Source organism: Pseudorca crassidens, chromosome 1 (genome assembly GCF_039906515.1).
Source record: "Pseudorca crassidens isolate mPseCra1 chromosome 1, mPseCra1.hap1, whole genome shotgun sequence".
Lineage (NCBI taxonomy): Eukaryota > Metazoa > Chordata > Mammalia > Artiodactyla > Delphinidae > Pseudorca > Pseudorca crassidens.
This window is the reverse complement of record NC_090296.1, coordinates 12,810,174-12,834,934: the sequence shown is the minus strand read 5'-3', so window position 1 is coordinate 12,834,934 and position 24,761 is coordinate 12,810,174. Positions and strand designations below refer to the sequence as shown.

Sequence of the window (24,761 nt, the reverse complement as noted above, 5' to 3'; positions counted from 1 at the left end):
TAATGGAAACTTAAATAATTTCAGAGGAAAGTTTAGTTTAAAGATGATGAATCAATTTAGAGATGTGATGTATCTCACACCCCACTGCCTTAACCCCCTAATATTGATATTTCCTTTCATCTGCTATTTTTCTGTAGTTGAGGAAACGTGTGAAACTTGAAGGGAAAGAACTTGAAGAATACTTGGAAAAAGAGAAACTAAAGAAAGAAGCTGCTAAAAAACTTGAACAGTCAAAAGAGTAAGTTGTTTTCAGACAGATTAGAAGTTTATCTAAGTAATTTGATAACTTATTTCTGGACAAAAACGTTTAGTTGAAAATATTTAAACTTTCTTTTGACTTTATTACTTTTATTACATCTTTCCAGTGGTGCTAGAATACTAAATCCTTTCAGTGCTAACGTTAATTTACTAACTGGCTGTTAATGCTCTATGTCACGAAATATCAATCCAGTAATATTATCATTATCATTGAATTAATAGTGAATGTTAATTCATTAATAATTTTATAAATATTAATTAAAAGTCTTTTGGGGACTTTATGACCTTTGTCTTTTCCCAAACTCCCTTAGGGCAGACATAGATTCCAGTGATGAGAGTGACGTTGAGGAAGATATTGACCAGCCATCAGCTCATAAGACTAAGCATGACCTGATGATGAAAGGTGAAGGTAGTCGTAAAGGAAGTTTCTTCAAACAGGCTAAAAAGTCTTATCCTATGTTTCCTGCCCCAGAAGAAAGAATTAAATGGGATGAATATGGAGAAATTATCAAGTATGTGAGCAAAACAAGTTTTTCTTTCTTACAGATTGGAGGTAGTAACTGTATTGTCATTTTAGCTCAAAGAATTTGGTCTTTCTGGTCATCATGTACTTAGTTTCTGAGTATCTCAGCTTGTAGTTTGAAATATAAAAATAGAAAGGTTGAGGAACATATAGAGAGTTAATAATAAAGGAAAACTGGTAGTTTTATTACTTAGGTATGTGAAATGTTTAAAATGATGATCAGGACTCTTTCATGCCCTCCCCACTTAAAAAGAGGTAAGGGATGTGCATTGGAGAAAAACATATGATAGGAAGAACTTTTGATGGCTAAGGTTATGTTAAGTTTGGGAAATGGGTTATGTCTCAAGTAGTGTTGCACACATGTTTTAGTTACAAGAAGAATAGGAGATAGTGTGAGTGGAACCATAGAAAATCTACCAAATCTATACCCACTATTAGAAAAACAACTGAAATCACACATTCTAATCACAGATTTGAAAACACTACTATCCTGAATAAAGATCAGTAAATGTCAACTGCCTTTTAGCATAATGCACGCTGTCTTTCACAATTTGGTTTCTCCCTACTTTTCTATTATATTTCTCTATATTTCTCTTACAGCAGTGTGTGTTCTCCACTCTGGTGGTTCCAGCCTTCTCTCAGTTTCCCCCTGCTCAGCTTTTTCATGTCATGCCTTTACCCATGTTCTTCCTTCAGCTTGGTTCTACCTTCCCATCCCAAGCTTTCAGGCTGCTGAATCTGGCCTCACAAACCACTGGAAAACTTTCCTGTCTCTCCCTTGCCACCGCAACACAGTTAGTTCCCTCTCTTTTACTTTCTTTGTAAATATCTTGAGCCTATGGTCTTAGGTCATCCTTGAATTTAATTAGGAAAATTCTACTGTTTACTTGGCCCTCTAAAATAGTAGGGAGAAAAACTAACAATCTAAACCGTATTGGTGAGTTTGCTTACCATTTCACTTAATTAACGGCCAATCTGTTTATCATATGGACAGTGCTCTTTACCTTCAATTTTCTTATCTGAAAAATGGGGGTAAGAATACAACGAGGTTATGCTTTTGAAGGCACTTAGCATAGAACCTGACTCATAGTAAATGCACTTTAAGTGGTTGCTACTACAGTTGTTATGTGGATTACAGTTGGAGATGTTGGGCTCCTGCAGCAATCTAGATGTTGGGTGACAGAGGCCTGGATTCTCAGGAGTGTGAGGGCATGATAAATATAGAGATTAGAGAGAACATTAAAAAAAAGTTTGCTTTTTAATTTTAATGTAGAACTCTCTCTGATATTGGAAAACAGTTGTGCTAGTAGTTTGTTGAAATAAAGATGAAGGCTCTTGAGGGAGCTAATGATTTTGTATCTCAGGTTTCTCTGTAATGTGCAAAAATGGAGAGTCATCTGCTTTCGTCGGGCAGGGAAGGAATAATGTGGGTGTCTTAAGGAAACCAAAGGAGATCTGAGATTTATAAGGACTGGAAATTGACAAGAGAAACCACAGAAATTGAGAAAAAGAATTACTGAAACAAATGCAGGGCCAGGTTGCAAGAATACTTATGATAGCCACTAAGGTCTTCTAATGACGTGTGTAGGTAGGGCCTTTTCACTCACCCACATGGTGTGTTTTAAAGTGTACTACTCCTTGATGGTCATGAAGAACGTAATATATGCAGTCATCTGATAATTGATATTGTGAAGTTGCACTGACTTTGGATCAAATGTGTATTTGAATCTTGATATATGTGAGGAGTCTAAAAATTATGCCATCTACTAATTAGTTGTATGTATTAAATAATATTGGCTTGCTTGTTACTGCTTCTAATTAGAGACTTTTTATTTAGACCAGAGGATTTCTTAGTGCCAGAACTTCAAGCTACTGAAGAAGAAAAAAGCAAATTAGAGTCTGGCCTGACAAATGGAGATGAACCCATGGATCAGGATTTATCTGATGTTCCTACTAAGTGTATTTCTACAACAGAATCTATAGAAATAAAGTAAGTGCTCTTGTTGCATTTTGAGCATAGATTAGGAGGTAAAATTTCAAGCGCTTGAGTCACATAATTTACATTGTTTCAAAAGTGAGATTTCTGAATATCCTCTAGTAAGTTTGTGCTTTTAAAATGTAATTTTTTTCTTCTTGTGAAGTATGGTGTTTTTTTTTCCCTTCATTAATGATATTTGAATGCCAAAATGAATTGGTGGTGAGGAGGGGGTTAAACTTTAAATTGTACATGTATGTGAAAAAACATTCTTTCTGGTCTTTCTAGTAAGTCTAGTAGCAGGTGAGCTTATATAATTTCAAGTTTAATTTTTCTAAACTCTTGTTTAATAAAATAAACTCCTTGACTCAAACATCTCTGCGAGTGCATTAACATCTTAAAAATACCACTGTGTCTTAAAAATAACCACTGTGCCTTAAAAAATTGTGAACCTTTTTTTCTCTGTTTAGTGCAGTTAACACCAGTAAATGATCATTTTGGAATATAATTTTTAAAGTTATCAGAGAGCAAAGTGGCTTTTTGTCTAGTGGTATCATCTAGTATACATTCTTGGGTATGGCTAAGAGCTCAAAAATACATATTAACAATGTAACACGTGTATTCCTCAAATCCTCATTCTACATATTGATACATTTCTTTCCTGATGATAAAAGCCATTAAAAACCTAATTTTAGAATTAACTTACCAGAAAAGTAAGCTTGAATAATCATGTAATTACAGAGCCAGGGTTACTTACATAGACTATGAAGGACGCTCTGATGGGGATTCCATTAAAAAAATCATCAATCAGATGAAACCACGACAGTTGATCATTGTCCATGGACCACCAGAGGCCAGTCAGGATCTTGCAGAGTGCTGCCGTGGGTTTGGTGGGAAAGATATTAAAGTGTACATGCCAAAGCTACATGAAACAGTCGATGCCACTAGTGAAACTCATATCTACCAGGTAAGTATGAGCCACATAGAAATAAGTACTTTTTGTTGCAGATTAGGACAGATAGATTAGGAATACGGTGGTGAGTGAAACAAATGTGGTCCCTTGTCCTAGCAGATTTTATAGTCTGTGGGGCTTGTAACAAGGAAATAGCATTTATCATACTGTTATACCTCTGATAGAGGAAGTACAGGATGCTATGAGTGTATCAAGAGGGAGATTCCAACCCGAATTTGGGAGGTTTAGAAACAGTTTCCCAGAGGAAGGGATAACTAGGCTGAATCCCGACGGCTATTTAGATGGGTTGTCAGGGTGGTATATAGAGTGGTAAAGAGAGGGAGAAAAAGTGTTCCAGGCAGAGGGAACAACATTTGTGAAAGTATAGAGGTGAGGGGAATGGGGAGTGTTTAGGAATTCAGAAGTTTCCTAAAAATTCACAGATGTTAAGGTTCTATTCCTAATTGAAAAAAATGGAGACAGGTATAGAAAACAGGAATGGCACAGAGGAAGGCTTGATTAACTCATATCTGGTAGTGGGAGATGGTATCAGGTAAGGCAAGAGTGGTGTCTATATTTGTTTGGAAAAAATGGATTGGAATTCACCAGGCAGCAGCGTCATTCTGGGCAGAACAAGAGGAAGCAGCGTTCCCGGAATATGGAGGTGTGAAACTGCGTGGTATATTGAGGAAACCCTAAGCCATTCAGTACTCCTGAAGTAGCATCAGGTCCTAGGGATGAGACTGATCAGTGGTTCTCCACCCCGGCTACACATCTGGAGAGCTCTGGGGGAGTCAAGGGGCTCAATGTTCTGGCCTTAGTCTCACCAGTTATATTAGAATCACTGGAGGTGGGACCCTGGCATTAATGTTAAAAAAAGAAAAATTCCCGTGTGGTCCCAATGTACAGTCAAGGTTAAGAACCTTAAGAAAGTAGACAGGGGCCCTATGATTTTACAGGCCATTAGGTCATTACCAGTTACAGTGAAGATCAGATGAATGAAAGATTTTCAAATTTTAATACACAGTACTAGAGTTAGAAAATAATAATAGGTCATATTTAATTGTTAAGTTATACTCTTTGGGCATTGTTTCTCTCCCTCCCCTTTGCATCATATCTAGGTGAGATTAAAAGATTCACTTGTCAGCTCCCTTCAGTTTTGTAAGGCAAAAGATGCTGAATTAGCTTGGATAGATGGTGTCTTAGACATGAGAGTTTCCAAAGTGGACACAGGAGTTATTTTAGAAGAAGGAGAACTAAAGGATGACGGAGAAGACTCAGAAATGCAAGTGGATGCTCCTTCAGATTCTAGCGTTATAGCACAGCAGAAGGCCATGAAAAGTCTGTTTGGAGACGATGAGAAAGAAACAGGTGAAGAAAGTGAGATCATTCCTACTTTGGAACCCTTACCACCTCATGAGGTAAAAAGCATGTGCTGCTTCTCTCTCTCCTTTAATTTGTCATCCTTTGAATGTTTTTTTAAATGTTTTTAACCATTTAAAATATGTCATATATAGGCTGATTTTGGAGTTTAAAAAAAATTACTCAAGGTATGTCTCAGTGTGCGTGCGTATGTCCTCTATGGCTAGAGAATGATAACGATAGTAAGGAAACCTGTAGCAGATCTTCTTATAAGATACATAATTGTTTCATGATTTGTTTTTCAGTATGGATTTTTAAATATTAAGTTTGATGATTGTGAGGGTCATCTACCTGCTTCCAGTCAGGAGATTTATAATTTTCTAAGAATGTCATACTCTTGTACTCCATTTTTGTGTGTTATTGATTCAACTTAAACACTTTTGGTTTTGATGCAGTTAGAAATCATTTATTTTCTATAGGAATAGTTTTAGTCTAGTATTTTATTTACGTGTTCTCAAGAGATAGCTAGTTAACTGGCAGAGCTTCCAGGTAATTAACTTACAGCAATATTAAAACTATATTATGAGAGTCTGACACGACTGTCAAGTGATGTCTTTGGCCCTTCTATGCAATAAAGAATGGAGAGACGGCCTCTGTCATTGGATTCCCTTCAAGTACAACAAAATTGTGGGGAGGTATTAGGAACTTTCTTCTCTCTGTGCTAAAGCTGGCGCGCGTCAAAGCAACTTCAGAGCGTATGTCCTCTATGGCTAGAGAATATATTCAAAGCAGCGGCATTAGGTTGAACCACTTGCCTTTCTGATTCTAAAACCCACGCATTCACTGTGAGGGAGGAAGGAAAGTGGAAGTGGGATCAGGGGAGAATTATCCTCTGAACTGTATACAAAGGACTGGGATCTGGAAAATGAATTTTTTTGTTCAGTTCTGCCTACTCGCACTCTAGTTGACCCCCTTAGGCAAGTGGGGGAGTGAAGAGCATAACATTATCAAACAGCGTTCTGTTATTGTGAGGCACGACTAATAAAATTGATTGTGAAACATTCAGGAAATGTGAAGGGCTTTGTAATGTAAAATAATGAGGTAAAATTCAGACTAACAACTTGGAATGTGATTTATAGTCTTGAAATGATCTGTCAAAGGAATTCAGGGGATAATAGGAAATATCTTAGAGATCATGTGTTATTTCACTTTATTCAGTACAACTGTGTGTCTGGTGTTTTATTTGAAGTTCTTCTTTCCCCTTTAACCTTATCTAAGGTTCCTGGACATCAGTCAGTTTTTATGAATGAACCAAGACTGTCGGACTTCAAACAAGTTCTTCTAAGGGAGGGGATCCAAGCTGAGTTCGTAGGAGGTGTACTCGTTTGCAACAATCAAGTAGCAGTCCGTAGAGTAAGTGTGTTTTTAAGAAGGGCTGCACTGAACAGATGCTCCTGATGTTCAGTTATTTTGAATTCTGTAATTCTTGATTGAATTAATTTTACACACTGGAGATCAGTAATTTATAGTGAAGACATCACATTTATAGTGATGACCTTGATGGCTTTTAAAAGTGACTCTCAAAGACGTGATATATAATTTTATTGTAAATTTTTATTATTTGACTCCTGTGACATTTATGTGTCTATGTAAAATTCATGACTTGAATATTATATCCATATTCTGTGAATCAGAGCAGTCCATTTCCTAATCAGTCATAGAGCAATCTAGTTAATATATTTTGGTTATTATGTCTGCATATTAATGGATAGAAAGTCTGCTAAATAACTTATTTTTTTACTTGGTTTCTAGACGGAAACTGGACGCATTGGATTAGAAGGCTGCCTTTGTCAAGATTTTTATAGGATAAGAGACCTTTTATATGAACAGTATGCCATTGTGTAAAGGACATGATGTCAAGAAGTATCTGTTTGACCTTTCTAAGAAAAAAGGATTCTTACTCTAAGCTTTTGCATTTTCGTTTTGTAACATACAAAAAGAATCTGCCAGAAAAATTGAACATGCATTAGATTTTTTAAAATGTAAATAGAAACCATATTGCTAATGCTGAAATGAGCATGCTACCTTTTGGCTTTCAGAGTGAGAGATCCTTACAAGTGTGCAGGCCCTGGAGTTGAAGGTGATTGGCTTCTTTTAGAGACCCCTTATTCTAGAAGGGCTTGTTACTTGAATAAAACAATGCAACTTAGCAAACCAGTTCATGGCCTTAGAGAAACATGTTTGCATGAATTCTTGCAAACTGTTTCTTACATTTCCTGGAATGAAAAATGAGAATTTATCTTAAAAAGATGCACTATAAGAAAACCCTGATGAAACAGTTTTTTGAGCCTATGTATTTAAATAACAAAAAAAAACAGAGTGTGTGCTGTAATTCTTTTGAATTCCTGTATGCAGTTTTCTTCACAGGGAGCTTATCTACTCCATGCCTACGTTTCCCAGTAATTCACTCTACTGTGAGATGGTACACATTTGGTTCAGAAACCAGTTTTTATTTCTCCCATTTCCTTTTTTATCAAGATTTTGTTGTTGTTGTTGTTCAGCTTGAATTATAACACCATCATTTGAATATACATAATTCAGAAAAAACTCCTTGACGTGTTCTAGTCTTAAAGGTCCTGCATACATTTTAAACACATCTTAACTATCAGCTAGGTTACTGTACTGGAGACTGTTTTGTGCTTTGCTTTTAGGGAAACAAATGTTGAACCTCATATTTTTATAAGGTAGCAGTATAATTAAAGGGTGTAAAGGTCTTCATCTCTTAGGCTTGCTTTCTCCTAAGGTTGCCCAAGCAGTGGTTGGATTTTATACACATTACTACAGAAATAATACTGAAGTTGAATAAGGCCATCCATTCTATGTTCATCTCTTTCTTGGGGCTAGCATCCCTGATACAGTATAAACCACTTGTGTTTAAGAGTAAAAACAGTATATGCAGTTCTCATTGAACTTAAAAATGAAAGTCATGTCACCCTATTGTAATCTGTGGGTGCTTTTTTAGAATGTAGCTTAATCACGACAGACCTTGATGTTTATTTCTTATTTAAACCCTACTCTTTACACTTAAGCATTTTTAGAAGGGTCAGATTTCTTGTTTAACTTATATGGAACTATGTATAATACAACCCAGTGATATCAGACAAGAATTAATATTTCACTCTATTTCAAATGCTTAGAAAGCTTTTATTGTGAGTTAAATTGCTAATGCAAAGTTTACAGCCTTCTGGTACTGAAAACCAGACACACAAAACAAGTTACAGACGATGAAGATAAAGAGTATGTTTTCTTTGCAGAGCTTTGAAAAAAAAATCACTTAAACTCTTACTACTGAATAGAGTAAGCCTAGAATCCTATTTATATTCCGGAGAAAGAAAGTCTGCATTTGTTTCATGGCTTAAAGCATCTGGTTATACATATTACATTGCAATAGTGATATTGAAAAATTGTCTCTTGCCTAGCGTTTTTATTGTCCTATGCACAGGAATTAAATTTTAAAGTACTGCTTGAAGATGGCTGTCCTAACTAATGTCAATGCAGGAGCAATATTTTTACCTGTTTCTAGATGACAGTATTACTAAAATTTCTAAAATGAAGGCATTTGTTTAGTCTCAGTTACTTAAGAAAAATATAAATTTTAAAAAGGACTCTGAGGTAAATCATGAACTCAGAGGCACTTTCAGATCGTCATTGTGCAGAGGCAAAATAAATACAATGGACCATCAGCTGATAGCTATAATTTGGTTAAAAAGAAATTTTGTTGTAATATTTGTGGCAGTGGGATTATAAATGTCAAGTATCATTGCAAACTTTCTATATTTTCATGAACCAGTAGGTGGCCTGAAACAGAAGTGAGAAAATCAGTTTTCTAAGGAGGGCCTTTGCCTTTTTAAAAAAATTTGAGATACGATTCACATACTTTTAAAGTTCACTCTTTTAAAGTTACATTTATTATTATTTTTTAGTATATTTACAGAGTTGTGCAACCATTACCACCATCTAATTCCAGAATACTTCATCGCCCTGAAAAGAAACTCCGTACCCGTTAGCAGTCACTCCCCATTCTCGCTTCTCCTCAGCCCCAGGCAAGCATTAATCTATCTTCTGTCTCTATGAATTTACCTATTCTGGACAGTTCATAAAAATGGAATCATACAGTATGTGGCCTTTTGTGTCTGACTTCTTTCACTTAGCATAACTTTTAAGATTCATCGATGCTGTAGCATGTATCAGTATTCTTTTATGGCTGAATAATATTCCATATGGATATACTGCATTTTGTTTATCCACTCATCAGTTGAGAGACATTTGGTTTGTTTCCACTTTTTGGCTATTATGAATAATGCTGTTATGAACATTTGTGTACAGGTTTTTTGTATGGGCATATGTTTTCGATTTGGGGAGGCATATACGTTAAGAGTAGAATTGCTGGGTCATATGGTAACTCTGTGTAACCTTTTGGGAAATTGCCAGACTGTTTTCCAAAGTGACTGCACCATTTTACATTCCTATGTCCTCGGCAACACTGGTTACTCACCATCTTTTTTATTTTAGCTGTTTTAGTGTGTGTGAAGAGGTATCTTATTGTGGTTTCGATTTGCATTTCTCTAATGACTGATGATTTTGAGCTTCTTTTCTGTACTCATTGCCTGTTTGTATATTTTCTTCGGACAAATGTCTGTTCAGATCCTTTGCCTATTTTTAAATTGGGTCATTTATCTTTTTATTGTTGAGTTAAAGAGTTTTTTATACACTCTGGATACTAAATCCTTATCATATGTATGATTTGCAAATATTTTTTCCCATTCTGTTTGTTTTTTCACTACCTTGATAGTGTCCTTTGAAACACAATAGTTTTTAATTTTGATGACGTCTTATCTGTTTCATTCTCTGGTCCCTTGTGCTATTGGTGTCATATCTTAGAAACCCATTGCTTTTTTTTCCCTGAGCGCTTTATGGTTTAATATAGTTCTTACATTTAAGTCTTTGATCCATTTTGAGTTAACTTTTATGTATGATGTGAGGTAGGGGTCTGATTTCATTCTTTTGCATTTAGATATCCAGTAGCCCAGCATCATTTGTTGAAAAGACTATTTCCTCATCAAATTTTCTTGCCACCTTTGTTGAAAATCAGTTGCCCATGAGTATATGGCTTTGTTCTTGGATTCTCAATTCTATCTCACGGATGTATACATCTATCCTTATGCCAGTATTGTTTCTAATACTGTAACTATGTATTAAATTTTGAAATTGGCAAGTGTACATCCTCCACCTTTTTTCTCTTTCAAGGTTGTTTAGGCTGTTCTGGTTCCCTAACATTTTCATATGAATTTTAGAATCAGTTTATCAATTTCTGTAAAAAGGCCACTCACTTTTAATAGGAAAAAAAAAAGTACTTGAAATTTAGAGCTTAAAATCTTAGAATGTTATGGCTGAGAGGGACTATAGAATTCATCTAGTTCAACACGCTTATTTTAGTATTGAATGAATGGGCCTATGGGAGGTAAGGGGTTTGCTTGAGTCAGATAGCTGGTCAGAGACAGAGTTGGAATTGGAACCTAGCCTTCATAGAGTCCGTTCATTTTATATTAAATGAATGAATCTAGAATCCTTATAGAATCCATTGATTCAATACTAAAATAAGTATGTTGAACTACGTGAGTTCTGCAGTTCCTCTCAGGCATAACATTCTGAGATTTTAAGCTGTAAATTTCAACTACTTTTTTCCTTGCACTGCTGTGCTGCTTCGCTTCCTTAGTTATATTCACTTTGCTTAGGGGGAATATGTTCAGTTTATCTGCTCTAAGAACAGCATCTGGCAGCTGTTACTTAGGACAATAGCCTGCTGAGAGAGAGACTGCTTCCATTCTGTGTGATGGCCAGTGAAGGTGGGGAGGGCGGGGAGAGAAAGGGTAAATGTCACCTTCTGTAGTTTTCTTTGGTTTTAAGCTTCTAGAGTTTTATCACACGGTTATTGTCCTTTAAGTATTGATGAACTCATTACCACTTAAGTCAAAGGGTGTAAATAGTGGTTAGTAATTCAGTGATTGAGAGGTTGATTGTTTGCTTGTTTGTTTGCGTGGTGGTTGTTCTCTGCCACCCCTAACCCCTTCTTTATTCAGCCTTTTGATAACTACAAAGTGGATGGCTAAGTGACGCTGCAGTGCGAACTAGAGAAGGAATCTTCAGATCTGCCTACCTGGGCAGGGATCAAGGAAAGGTTTTTTTCCTTCTTTTGCTTTTCTTTCACTCTAACCACGTGAATTGTGTTTGTGAGAAAATACCCCAAATTGTCACAGTAAAAACCCAGGACTTTGCTGGAAATGAGGGTATCTTGGCTTCTCTCTCCTGTTGGTCCCCCCTCCGCCCCGCCCCATTCCCACACAGCTCTATTTTTTTGGTGCTTTTTCCTTCACTACTCAAGCCCATTTCATTTTAGTTCTTGAAGTCAAAATGTGATTTCGAGGAGCAAAATAGGAGTTTGGAGAGTTTTAAATCTCTCCTCATTGTAGTTGAAGAGAACCGAAAGTGTATGTGCTTCTTTTGTGACATTGTTAATGGAATTCTATGGATCCTACTCAAACATTTGATACTGAGTGATAGTTTCAAGCAGAGAATACACAAAGGATTCATAAGGACGTACTACATCGCTTTCTGAGGTTATTTTAACGTTCAATATCCAATTTATTGTGTGCATTTCCTTTTTCGTCTTGACACAATTTTTTTTTTTTTAAAGGCACCTCTAATTGTACATTCAAAACTAGTGAAGTCCTTCAAACAAATCTCTATGGGAAGCTGTTTTTATTCTAAGGGTGCTGCCTGCTGTCCTTGTTTTAAATATTTTTGGAGCTCTCATTTCTCTTCAGATTCATTTACCGAGCTTATGAGAAATGTAATTTACCTTAGAAACACATGTGGTCTTGGCCCAACATATGCCATTACCATTTGACTCTAAATGACCACCCCCCCAATATTTAAAAACTCTTCTTTTATGGACAGACATTTGGTATCATAGGAGATTTTTTATATTAAAAAGTTACCTATTAAATACCAAACTATAATGAAAATAAAAGCAGTGGAATATACCAGAAATCATAAAGATGCTGTCATTCCCAATATCATCAGTAGGTCATTGTTCAGGTTAAATTTCCTACTCAAGTATCAAAGGATGTGTGTCTCTAATGAGATTATGGAAATCCTCTATCACTTATAAGAAAAACAAATTACCTAAATGTATAGGATTCAGATTCTCAAGGTTTTTCAATATCTCCCATATGTAATTTTTTTCAAGGAGACAGACTATTGTAGGATGAAAGAAGTTATGTTTAATGAGAAAGATTCAGAACATTGTGCATTTTTAACTATTTAGCAGAATCTTATATCTACATTATTGCCCATTAAAAAAACTTCTTTCACATTTATTTCAAATATTCTTTTGAATAGTTTTACCTGAGATAAGGAAACTATTAAGCAGAGATTTTTCTAGTACAAAAACCAGTGTAATAAATTCATAATAGCTAAAAGACCACTTGTGTGTGTCTTATTTTCTAACTTATTATTTTGAAATAATTTTAAACTGACAGAAAAGTTACAAGAATAGTTTAAAAGATCCTATATGTCATTCCCTAGGTTCCCCTGTTGTTAACATTTTGCCGTATTTATTTATCATTCTATCTATGTATACATATTATTTTTTGAATGGTTTGATACTAAGTAGCAGTTATGACGTCCCATTAGCCATAAGCACTACAGTGTGTATTTTTTAAAAACAAGGACTCTCCTGCATAACTACACTACTTCCATCAAAGTCAGGAAACCAATGTTGATGAAATTCTGCCATTTAATCCACAAACCCCGTTCACATGTTACCAGTTAGTCCAAAATGTCCCTAAAATAACCCTTTCCTTTTTGGTCTAGGATCCAGTCCAGGATGATGCATGTGTTTCGTTATGTTTTCCCTTCAGTCTTCCTCAATCTGGAAGACTTCCTCAGTTTTTCCTTTTTTAAAATTTTTTTTTTTATGACCTTGACATTTTTGAAGAGTGCCGATCAGTTACTTTGTAAATGGCCCTTCCTTTGAGTTTGTCTGATGTTTCCTCATGATTAGATTCAGGTTGTGGGTTTTTGACAGGAATACTAGAGAAGTAAATGATGCTTTGTTCTTCTCTGCATTATATCAGGAAGCACATAGTGTCAATTTTCCCCATTACTGGTGATGTTAATTTTTCATGGTTATGTTTCCAAGGCTTCTCCACTGTCAAGTTAATAAATATTTTGTGGGGAGCTACTTTGAGACTATGTCAATATCCTGTTCTTTATAAATATTTATCCTCTAGTTTTAGAATCTATTGATGATTCTTATCTGAAGAAATCAGATAAGATTGCCAAAAGGTGATTTTCTTAGTACACTGTGGCTTCTACATTTATTTGACATTCTAGTGTAAGCACATTCTCTTCTCCCCCATTTGTTTGTTCATTGTTTATATCGGTGTGGAACATGGATTCTGTTTTATGATCTACAAACTGTCGTGATTCATTTTGATGCTGCAGTTTTCCTAGATTTGGCTAAGTGGGAGCACTTTTAAGCTGGCTTCTGTGCTCTTTTGACATGGTCTCAGGTTCTTTTTTGTTTGTTTTAATTGTGGTAAAAAACATAACATTAAATTTACCATCTTAACCTTTCTTAAGTGTACAAGTTCAGTAGTGTTACGTATATTCACGTTGTTGTGCAACAGATCTAGAACTTTTTTATTTTGCAACACTGAAACTCTATACCTGCTGAGCACTAATGTTCTCGCTTGCCTTCCCCCAGCCCTTGGTAATCACCTTCCTACTTTCTGTTTCTATGGTTCTGATTGCTTTAGATACCTAATGAGTGGAACAGTACAGTAGGTGTCCTTTTGTGAGTGGCTTATTTGACTCAGCATACTGTCCTCAAGGTTCATCCATGTTGTAGCATGTGACAGGATTTCCTTCCTTTTAAAGGCCGCATAATATTCCACTGTCTGGTTGTACCACATGTTCTTTATCCATTCATTTGTTGATGGACATTTGGGTTGTTTCCACCACTTGGCTCTTGTGAATCATGCTGCAGTGAACATGGGTGTGCAAATATCTCCTTGAGATCCTGCTTTCACGTCTTTTGGATACATATCCGATGAGGCTGCTGGGTCATATGGTAATTCCATTTTTAATTTTTCGAGGATTTCCATACTGATTTCCATAATGGCTGCACGTCCCCATGGCTCTATGAGCACTTCCTAACTTTCAGTCACCACAAGATGTTCCATCTTGCATTTTCACTACCCCAGTCCTGGGATCAGCCATTTCTCCAGAATCCTGGTTCACTTTAGTGGAGAATGTCACTTAGAACCAAGATTTGGGTGCTCACTTGTGCTCATTGCCACGGTGCTATCATTGCTACCAGGTCCTCAGTAAACAATTAGGAAATATCTACATCTATGCTTGTTTCCTCATCATCCATCCCTCTATGTTAAAAACCACAAGTTCACACTGCTCTCCAGTTCCACCTCTACTCCACAAGGTTTATTCTAGCTTTCCCTCTCTTCATATTTGTACCTCCTTTACCCTATAGTAAAAACAGGGGCTCCCATAATCTTCAATATAGTCACTTATTTGTTCACTCCCCTGTAATTAATCAATTTTTGACCATGGGGCTGGCTGATTTGCTTGAAGCCCCCTGCACACAGCTGCCACAAGAACAGAGTTTCCTTCTATTCCTCGCTCCATGGCAGCACCTGCCAATTGAACCCCATAGCAGGTATTTTAAAGAAGGCACCTTTGGCCTCGACAGATGTTCTGTTCCAGTTTACATGATGGTCCAGCAATGGTGAAATAAGCACAGATTCCAAGGGTTTCTACTTTGAATGGGACTTTATAGTCTTTGGGTATTTGTCTTGGTTATTTTGCTACAATATTTTCCTCATTATTTCCTACTCTAGAGTTAAGCCAAAGTAATGATCACTGTGGAGTGGGGTTAGTGGAGGAGAGGATGAAAAGGAAGGAGGTGGAAACCCCATCTCAGGGGAGTAGCGGGTCTGGCAAGAGGATACCACACATGGCGATCACAATCCAAAATGCTGTCTAAGCAAAACACATTAGCAGTTAAAGCTCTTAAGATCTGTGTTAATATTATTTTAGAACTGTCCTTGCAAAAAAAACTTTGCCTGTCATTTCATCATTTGGATCATCCACGCCCTTAACTCTTAAGCTTTAGGAGTGTCATGACCAAGTTCACTATACTGAGTAGTGCTGAGGTGTTCTTTTATTAAACAGTCAGTTATTCTTCAATCTTAACAATTTGGAGTGGGAGGAATAATATGCCCCTGGACAAACGATTCCTCAGTAAGCTTAAGATGGAGTCCAGTTATGTAACAAATGTGGAACCTGTATAATAATTACTAGAACTTAATCCTACCAATGGGAAAATGGAGTCTATGGTCATAATTATTTCCATTTTAGAGATGTGGTTCATCTAATGGGAATAATTGCACAAGTGCTTTTTTACTAAAAAATAACTGAGCCCCTATCGTAGTAGCTGACACTGAGTATTTTCTATGTACCAAATACTGTGCCAAGTACTTTATATGCATTGTCTCATTTAACAATAATGATCACGGTCAGGATGGACACTGTCATTACCTCATTTTACAGATGTGGAAACTTAAGTTTATGGTCTGTTATTAGTCTCCCAATTCTGACACATAATAGGCATTACAGATATATCATTAGAGTTCTTTAGTGGTTTTTTGTTGTTTTTTTTTTGCGGTACGCGGGCCTCTCACTGTTGTGGCCTCTCCCGTTGCGGAGCACAGGCTCCGGATGCGCAGACTCAGCGGCCATGGCTCACGGGCCCAGCCGCTCCGCGGCATGTGGGATCCTCCCGGACCGGGGCACGAACCCACGTCCCCCGCATTAGCAGGCGGACTCCCAACCACTGCGCCACCAGGGAAGCCCCAGAGTTCTTTAGTTTTGAGTACCACTTTGTGTGGATTGGGCCAGTTACTTTAAATCTTAGCGCTTCAAATACATGGGGATGGTAATGGTACCATTGCCTAGGTTTGCATGAGGATTAAATAATATGAACCATGCAAAGCATGTGGCGTGTCTGGCACATGGTAAGCACCTCAATACATGTTAATAATTATTTAGTGCCACTTTCACATCCATCACCTCATTCAATCTTTATTACAACCCTAAAGGCTACCTGTCACCTCATTTTTACAGAAAAAGAAACTGGCTCTGGGGTGTCTAAGTGGCTTATTTAAAGTCACATAGCTGATCAGTAGTGAATCGGGTGCTTTTACCACTTGATCTACAAAAAGTGCTCTAATATTTATCCATTTAGCTTCTAGAGAAGGATCCTTCAAAGTAACTTCTAATGTATTACTCACAGGTTACTCTAAATAACAGTGGAATTTATACCACATGACCTAATGTAGCTCAAAGACGTTTTTATCTTTAGACATTTTCTAAGACAATTTAAATGCAGCAGACTTTCTGATTTGGTCAAGGTGATAATGCATTAATCTAAAGATACTGAATCTTTTCTTATCTTTACTGGTGATGTTATTCCCCATAGAATTACAGAAAACAGACTTCCCTTGGTCAAAATGAGAAAACCCACAAGCTGCATGAGAATCTTGGGATATATTTATCCAGGAATGCTTATATATTGATTCCAAAAAGCCACTTAACACTTTACTTTAAAATCTTTATGGGTAAGTGGGAGAGATGGGGGTCGGGTGAGATTTAGTCAAGTGGGTTTCTAACCCTTCTGTAGCCATTTCTAAAAGCTGCTCATTGATGGACATGTGCTAGTCTGAATTAGCAGGCTCTGTTCCTCATCTTACATGCCATTTTTATAAATTTTCTAGTTCAGGATATTGGTGGTAGGTTAAGACAGTTTGCAAATGACCTGCCACTAGAAGAAATAGCTCTTGTATGATAAGATAACATTGGTACCTAAAGGGATCCTGACAAGTTTGGACAATGGGTGAAATCTGAGAAAATGAAATTTCACCTGTCTTTCTAAACCAATGGCACAAATATATAATGGAGAGAAAACCCTAGCCTAGGATTCTAAGTTTATAAAGAAGCTTTTCAGGGATTTCCCTGGCAGTCCAGTTGTTAAGACTCTGCGCTCCCAATGCAGGAGGCACGGGTTCGATCCCTGGTTGGGGAACTAAAGTCCTGCATGCTGCACAACGCGGCCAAAAAAAAAAAAAAATGGCATTTCAGTGGACTATAAGCTGAGTATAACGATAACTGTCAAAAAAGGTAATGACTTAGAGCCTTATTACTAATAGACACATGGACTTTGTAATTACTAAGACAGTGTTTAAAATAAAGATGGTGATGGACCTGCTACTTCATTCTACTGGTAAGACTCCACTTAGTTCAGAATACATTTTTCTCCCTCCCCCCCTTTTTTTTTTACTTTCCCTTCTACTATTTAATAAATGCACATGATAGGAAATTTGAAGGGTGCAGAAAAGCATAAAGAAACAGGAAAAAGCCCTATACTAAATGTAGTACTTTTATCATTTTGGCCTATTTCCATCTCTTTCAATAAAATGTTTATGTAATACGTATACAATTTTGCCCTTGTCTTTAGAGAAGAATTTCCCAGGTTTATAAACATCTTTTTTTTCCCCCTTTTTTTTTTTTTTTTTTTTCCTGTACGCGGGCCTCTCACTGTTGTGGCCTCTCCCGTTGCGGAGCACGGGCTCCGGATGCACAGGCTCAGCGGCCATGGCTCACGGGCCCAGCCGCTCCGCGGCATGTGGGATCCTCCCGGACCGGGGCACGAACCCGTGTCCCCTGCATCAGCAGGCGGACCCTCAACCACTGCGCCACCGGGGAAGTCCGTATAAACATCTTTTAATGGCTGCAAATATTCCATCATATGGCTGTATCATTATTTACTTAGCTCTTCCCAGTTTTTGGATGGTTTCCAATTTTTCTCTATAATCTGAAATGTATACAGATTTATTCATAAAGTCATGCATCGTGGTGATGATATTAGTACTAGCTCATAATTGCAAACAGCCTAAGTACCACTCTTTACGGACATTAATATCTGAATTAGGTCCAGAGGAGAGTAACCAGCTTGCTGAATGGCCTGGAAACCGCTGCAAATAGAAACTGAGAATATGGGTTGGAGTATGCAATAGGGCTCATTTTCTGGAAAAGAGGGTACCTTACAAAGAAATGAGCTAAGGATCTTACTAAAAGCATCCAAGTCAACTGACTATCAGGTAAGTTGCTGTGTTCTTCAGTTTCCCAATAGTGACCTGGCTTTATGTACTTAATGTGCAGTCAACGCCTTTTCTTTGGAGAAGAAAAGTAACGTCTTCAACATTCAACAACTAAATGAGAGCATCAGTGGTATACCCACCACCAACCCCCAAACATAACTGTTCCGAGAATTTGCTTCCAGTGCCAGCATCTTCTATGTGAATTATCTATCTTTCCTTCTCTTGCTGCCTTTCCCCCTCCCAAGGTTTCTCTCTCAAAACTTATGACATTACATTTGACCCTGACCGTCCTGGGGGAACCAGGAAAATTTTTTTTTAAGATTTGTTAGAACTGTCACTCTCTACATTATTGCTAGTAATTATTAAAAATATGTTTCACGGGCTTCCCTGGTGGCACAGTGGTTAAGAATCCGCCTGTCAGTGCATGGGAGACAGGTTCGAGCCCTGGTCCGGGAAGACCCACATGCCACGGAGCAGCTAAGCCCGTGGCCACAACTACTGAGCCTGCGCTCTAGAGCCCACGAGCCACAACCACTGAGCCTGGGTGCCACAACTACTGAAGCCCGTGTGCCTAGAGCCCGTGCTCCACAACAAAAGAAACCACCGCAATGAGAAGCCCGCACCACAACCAAGAGGAGCCCCTGCTCGCCGCAACTAGAGAAAACCTGAGCACAGCAACAAAGACCCAATGCAGCCAAAAATAAAATAAATTACCAAACCATGTTTCACAGTGGGAAAAGGCAGAGCACACGAGCAACTGTACCAAACTTACCCACAAACATCAGCCTCCTGCAGCCACTCCTAGAAGCAGCAGTGCTTTAGTCTTGGGTGAATTCTTCATTCCATGACTTTGGTTTCCTGAAAAATCAGGTCAGTATAAGCATATTTTTCTTCCAATTGCTCAGAAAGGATTAATATCTTGGCAATCCTATGGAAATCGATGAAGGACAACAGAAATATAAGCTGTTAACAATAGTATGCTATACACTAATACACCAGGGAGAGAAAGGATCTGTGTTTCCATTGATCCAGACTGAAGAGGACTATTATTGAACACTTACTATGTGTCACACACTTGCTCTGCATTACTTTTATTTAACCCTCGCAGCAGCCAGATCTAACAAGTTACCCCCCTGTACAGATGAGGAAGTGAAGACTCAACGCTAAGAATTTCCCAGGTGTCAATCACTAGTAAATAACAACCATGACCAGGATATGAATCCAGATTTTCTGAGTATTCCAAAGTCTACACTCTTATGATAGATTAAAGACTTCAAAAGATTGACTACACTTGTAGGCCTATCCCAACATGGCAACACATAGATATTGAGGAAAGAGGAAGGAAACAGTTGTATGGATTGAAAGAATGCGAAGATATAAAACAAGTGTATTTCCTATCTTTCAGAGAAGGAAGCCTCCATGTTTCTCTGTCCATTGGGTTGAAACTTCAGGATCCGTTTATTCCCAGGTCTTCAACTTGCTTTCCTCACCACTATTTCAAAATAGAAATAGCGTTCAGCTTAAAGCTGATGTTTAATCCAGAATCATGTGATGTTTCCCTTGTTTTAAATGTTTCCATTTTTTTAGTTTTTTAAGGAACCTCCATACTAATAAAAGATGTTAAAAAAAAAAATGTTTCCACAGCATGCTGCTGCTTCCCCTGTCCCATCTTTGGAGCATTTTTCTGCTGCTGATAGAGCTGCTCCAGACAGATTTGCCATTTTGAGATGTCCTCCTTTGAAATAAAGTAGGAAAAGGACTGGTGTCAAGTGCAAATTCAGAAAGTAAGAAAAACTTACGAACTCAGGAAGCAGAGATGTACCAGATGATTAGTGAGTCTTTGGAGTTGTTACCTTTGACTCCTGTTTTAATTCCATTTCTGGTTGTGAAGGCACCAATAGCTAAGGAAGACAGGGAGCCTGATGTTTGGTGTGCCTTTACCGCAGGCACTGGCCTAAGCACTTTATTACTGCATTTTTTTGAATAGCAAACCTGATTAACACTGGACATCCATGTAAAGGGAGCGGTTGAGTTGATTATGGTGTTGAATTGATTATTCCACAATGTGGAATATTTAGCACCCATTAAAAAAAATAATTTTGATTGACATTTATGTTACATACTGACCTGGAAAGATGTTCACATTAATTAAAATGAGAAAAAATAAGTTGCAGAGTAATATATAAGGTATGACTACATTTTTGTAAAACCATATATGCAAATGGCTGAGGGAGGATTTTAACCTAGGTCTGCATTGAAGATGAAAAATTTCCCAGTTTTTGATTCATGAGTTTTACTAATTCTTTTGCCTCAGTGAGTACTCCGTCTAAAAGGACACTGTATGGGTGTCACATGAAAATTCCCACCTCCCCATTCTTCAGCAATCCTCAGTGCCAGTGTACAGAGGAGCTGCAGAGAGGCAGTAGGGGAGGTACTGGGGAAGGAGGGGAGGAGGAAAGACCATGAAGGTAGAGAGGCTGCATGGAAGCATTTCTCCTGGAACATCACTGCCCTTGGCTTCATTGCCCTCCCATTTCTACTCTTGCAGCTAATGGACCCCTGTCCATCTATGGCCATCTCATTTCCAAGATACGCTAAAGTCTGGACAAGTTCTGATATTAAGTGTGGTTTCAGGTGACATGTTCAAAAAAATCTGGGTCTTGTCCTCAGCTTGCCCACCCAAAATGGATGACAAGCATGATGAGTGAGAACAAATGAGTCTCAGTGTAGGAAGAATGCTGATTGGAGACTTGGAAAGCTGGGTACTGCCACTTTCTAGGGGACCCTGGCCAAGTCTCTGGTCCTCGGTGATCCTCACTTTATTTATCCATAAAATGGACCTGGGGTGGGATTAGTCTGCATAATTTACAAGACCCGGCCTGCATTATGACTCTATCACCCAAGTCAAACATATTGCGCTGCCTAGGGCATGACATTCTATTTTTTAGATCCAGGGCACTGTGGGGAATAGGTAATAAAAGTAAGACCTGGCAAATGAAGACTTTCCGGGGTCCCCACAGCTCTCATCCTCCACGAGGCCCTCCCCATACTCATTACCATTACAACACAGTAGGTAGAAAAAAATATCACATTAATTCAGCCCACTGCTCTCAGCAAAGGGGAAAACTGCTCACGTAATTTTAGTACTTCCAACCAACATTCCTTTGTTGGAAGGATTTACTATAGATCTCCTCAGACCTGAATTGCAGAAAATCTTTCTTGTACAAATGGCTGTCCCCTGGAGGCATCTTCATATTGAAACCACATTTTGTTCATTATAAATTGGTTTTATTAGTAGTTTTCAATGGTGGGAAACCTAAAGGCTTCTACCTAACATCTAATCTTAAAAAGGGTAATTAGTTGGAGTTATTAAAAACTCACCATCCAACAGATTTTTGAAAACTCATACAGAGCTTCAGAAAATATTAATTCCCCTTTCTTCTGCAAAATCACCTAAGCAAATGAGATATTCCTTAGAAATAAGAGAAGTCCTATAAATTACGATGGAAGTGATAAATCTTTAATGCTCTGGATATTCTAACTCCCTATTCTCAGCCTGAACTAGGGGATAGAATTTAAAGAAAACACATTAAAATTTGAGGAAAATGAAATATATTTAATTCATTTATATCTATCTATAGAAAAAAATGAGTATCTCAAAGAATGGAAAGAGAAACGTAAAAGAGGGGCTTTTTTACTGTGAGGAACTAGGCTAAGAAAAGACATGATTTGGAGAAATTGTTTGCTAAAAAATACACTGTAAAGCAACTGAAAGATGCTTTGATTAGAAAAATAACCCTAAGACCAATTCATACCCAATGTAATGCTTATGGAATTGTTCCCATCCACTCTGGAGCAATCTGTGGCTTCTGGGAAAATCTGTGATCAGAAAATTTGGAAAGAGAAATGAGTAATACCTATCATTATGCCATCTCTTAATCTACTGAATGTTAACCCTCAAGATACCACCAAAGTGGGGTTAGTGCAAGTCAGAATCATTTATGGAAAGCTGACTACCTTCAGGGTGCGGGGAGAAAAGAAATAAGGTCCCATCCCTGGCATTAAATAGTTATATGTTCAAGAGCACAGGTATGGCAGTCTCTTAGATAGATCAGAACTGTATTGACTGGATAGACACCCAAGAGCAGAGTGGTGGAGAGAAAGAAGGAAGTGGGGGAACACTACTGAGCTCCTCCTACTGGCTGGGGAGCAAAGGTGGAGCAGGGCCAACCTCAGGAAGAAATGGAGGCTGGGGCCTGGCTGGCTTTCCCGTTGCCTCCCAGCAGGTCTAAAGGAAGAGCATGCAGAGGCTTGACGGTTGACTTACTCTGGACCTGAGAGTATGTTCTCTTTAAACGATAGGTTGCTTTATTGGGATGGCGGTGGGAGGTGAGCTAACAATGTGAGGCATAGTAGGACTATATAAGCTCGTATTTCTGGCAATGAGCATGAGTTAGAGCCGAACAGCAGATGGCCCAAGTTCAGGTATCAGTTCAACCACTTTAAGGCATGTCAATGGATTTGTCTCCACCAATGTGCAAAGAGGCCATGGGCTCTGTGGTCTGAGATCTGGCTATAAGACCCAGGACAATGCCTCTGTACTTCACTTTTCTCAACTGAATAATGAAAATGATGAATGGAATAGACTTCTGTAGTTTTTGTCTACCCAGCAACCATTCCCCCTTCTGCTAGTAACAACGCCAGGTTGCCTTTGAGAGACTCATCCTCTCCTGGGTCTCCTGTCATTTGACTGGAAGGGGAATGACCACGCCCCCGGAAGCAACTGACACAAGGCAGAGCCACAGTAATTGGTTCAGGGTTGGGAATGTGACTCAGGTCAGGCTGAAGAGGCCCAGCATCCGACTTTTATTGAAACAGTGGTGAGAAAGGACTTTGCTTTCCACTGGACTGCTAAACTGGTAGCATCTAATCCCGGGGTGGTCATCTCTGCTTCTTGGGGGACAGCCTGCCTGAGAATGAAGGCAACACAGAAGAAAGCTACAGTTGGAAACAGAAGGGGTGAGGGGAACAGAGAGAGAGAGTGTGTGTGTGTGTAACCAAAAGTGGGGTCCGGCTGCTCGCTGCTCTAAAGCCAAGAAAGGCAAGCTTGGTGGAAAGGAAAGTCTGCTTTATTTCACAGGCTGGCAACCTGTTGTGGGAGCTGGGCATGGGGCGGACGCCTGTCTGAAGGCTGACTCCCCGCCACTGACTATTGGGGGGGATTTATAGACGGAGGGAGGGGGCTGCACGCGGAAAGAGCACAGTCAGCTCTGACCATCATCTTGAAATTGGTCCTGCAGTGGTCTGATCAGCGTCATCTTGACTGTTTTAAGTACAGTTAGTCCTCAGTGCCAGGGTCGGTTTGTTCCCATTTCTTTGAGGCCAGTTCTCAGAATTGTGGCAGCTGATATCATGGCAGCAGTCTGCTCATCATGTAGGTAACTTCTTCCGCCTGGTGGGGATCTCAGTATCTATATGACAGCTCACGGGATACGGCTCAGAATATGATCTAGAGCCCTCGAGGAGGAATTAAGGTCCTTGACTTTGCTTTAATGACTATTATTATTTGGTCTTGTTTGACTGTTTTCCTTTGTTTCTGCATTTTCTCACTTCTCTGATTAAACTTATTGTTTGGCTAAAGTTTTTCCACAGACAAAAGGCAGGCTGAGGACATGGGGGGCGAGGACCACAGGGTCCTGCTCCGTTTCAAGAGGAGGGAGAGGAGAGAGCTGAATTCCTCTGAAATCACCCCTTGCACTTCTTATATGAACCAATGAATTCCTTTTTTTGGCTTGTTCATTTGTTTAAGCTGGTTTGAGCTGGTTTTTCTGAAACTTGCACTAGAAGAGTTCTAACTAAAGAGGGCCCACCCCATAGGACCAAACAATTGTAAGAGCCAAACAAATATTTGTTAGTTCTCATTTTTCTCCAAACCTAAATCTTCTCTGATCTCCAAATTGGAGGTAATACTTGCCCTGCTTACCTCGAGGGGTCGTTGAGGGAATCAAACAGGATAGATCGACAAGCCCTTTGACAATCAAAACACTACACAACTGTACCACTGAATAATTTTTCGTCAACTCTTCTCTCAAATCAAGACTCTTTGGGGAAGTCTGAGTAGAAATGTTGCTAAATCAGAGATTTTCCTAAATTTTTTTTAGTATTTCAAAATATGGCACCAAATTCCTTAATTTTTTTTTTTTCCTTTTGTTTCTTGTCATCAAGAGAAACACTAACCAGGCCCTGTAGAGGGGAAAGCAAGTTCGGTTTGGATTTCTAAAAGTTCCTTAATGATAGGGAAGATGATGAATTATTGGAAAGAGGTAGGGTATAGCTTGGATTAGAATTTGCTAATGCTTGATCTGGAAAATTCTTTAGACATTGAATCCCAGG

The 24,761-nt window shown here is 38.4% G+C and overlaps 1 protein-coding gene across 2 annotated transcripts in view; it reads left to right on the top strand.

Annotated features, from left to right (window-relative positions):
- CPSF2 (cleavage and polyadenylation specific factor 2) overlaps window positions 1-9,248 on the top strand; it is a 30,971-nt gene extending 21,723 nt beyond the window's left edge. For both annotated transcript variants that reach the window (XM_067727409.1, XM_067727413.1), the window contains 7 exons: window positions 138-238; window positions 570-770; window positions 2,619-2,771; window positions 3,498-3,723; window positions 4,830-5,129; window positions 6,349-6,483; window positions 6,883-9,248. In XM_067727409.1, the coding sequence (XP_067583510.1) occupies window positions 138-238; window positions 570-770; window positions 2,619-2,771; window positions 3,498-3,723; window positions 4,830-5,129; window positions 6,349-6,483; window positions 6,883-6,975 (1,209 nt within the window). In that variant the 3' untranslated portion in view covers window positions 6,976-9,248. The remainder of the gene's footprint in view (window positions 1-137; window positions 239-569; window positions 771-2,618; window positions 2,772-3,497; window positions 3,724-4,829; window positions 5,130-6,348; window positions 6,484-6,882) is intronic.
- Window positions 9,249-24,761: the final 15,513 nt, after the last annotated feature.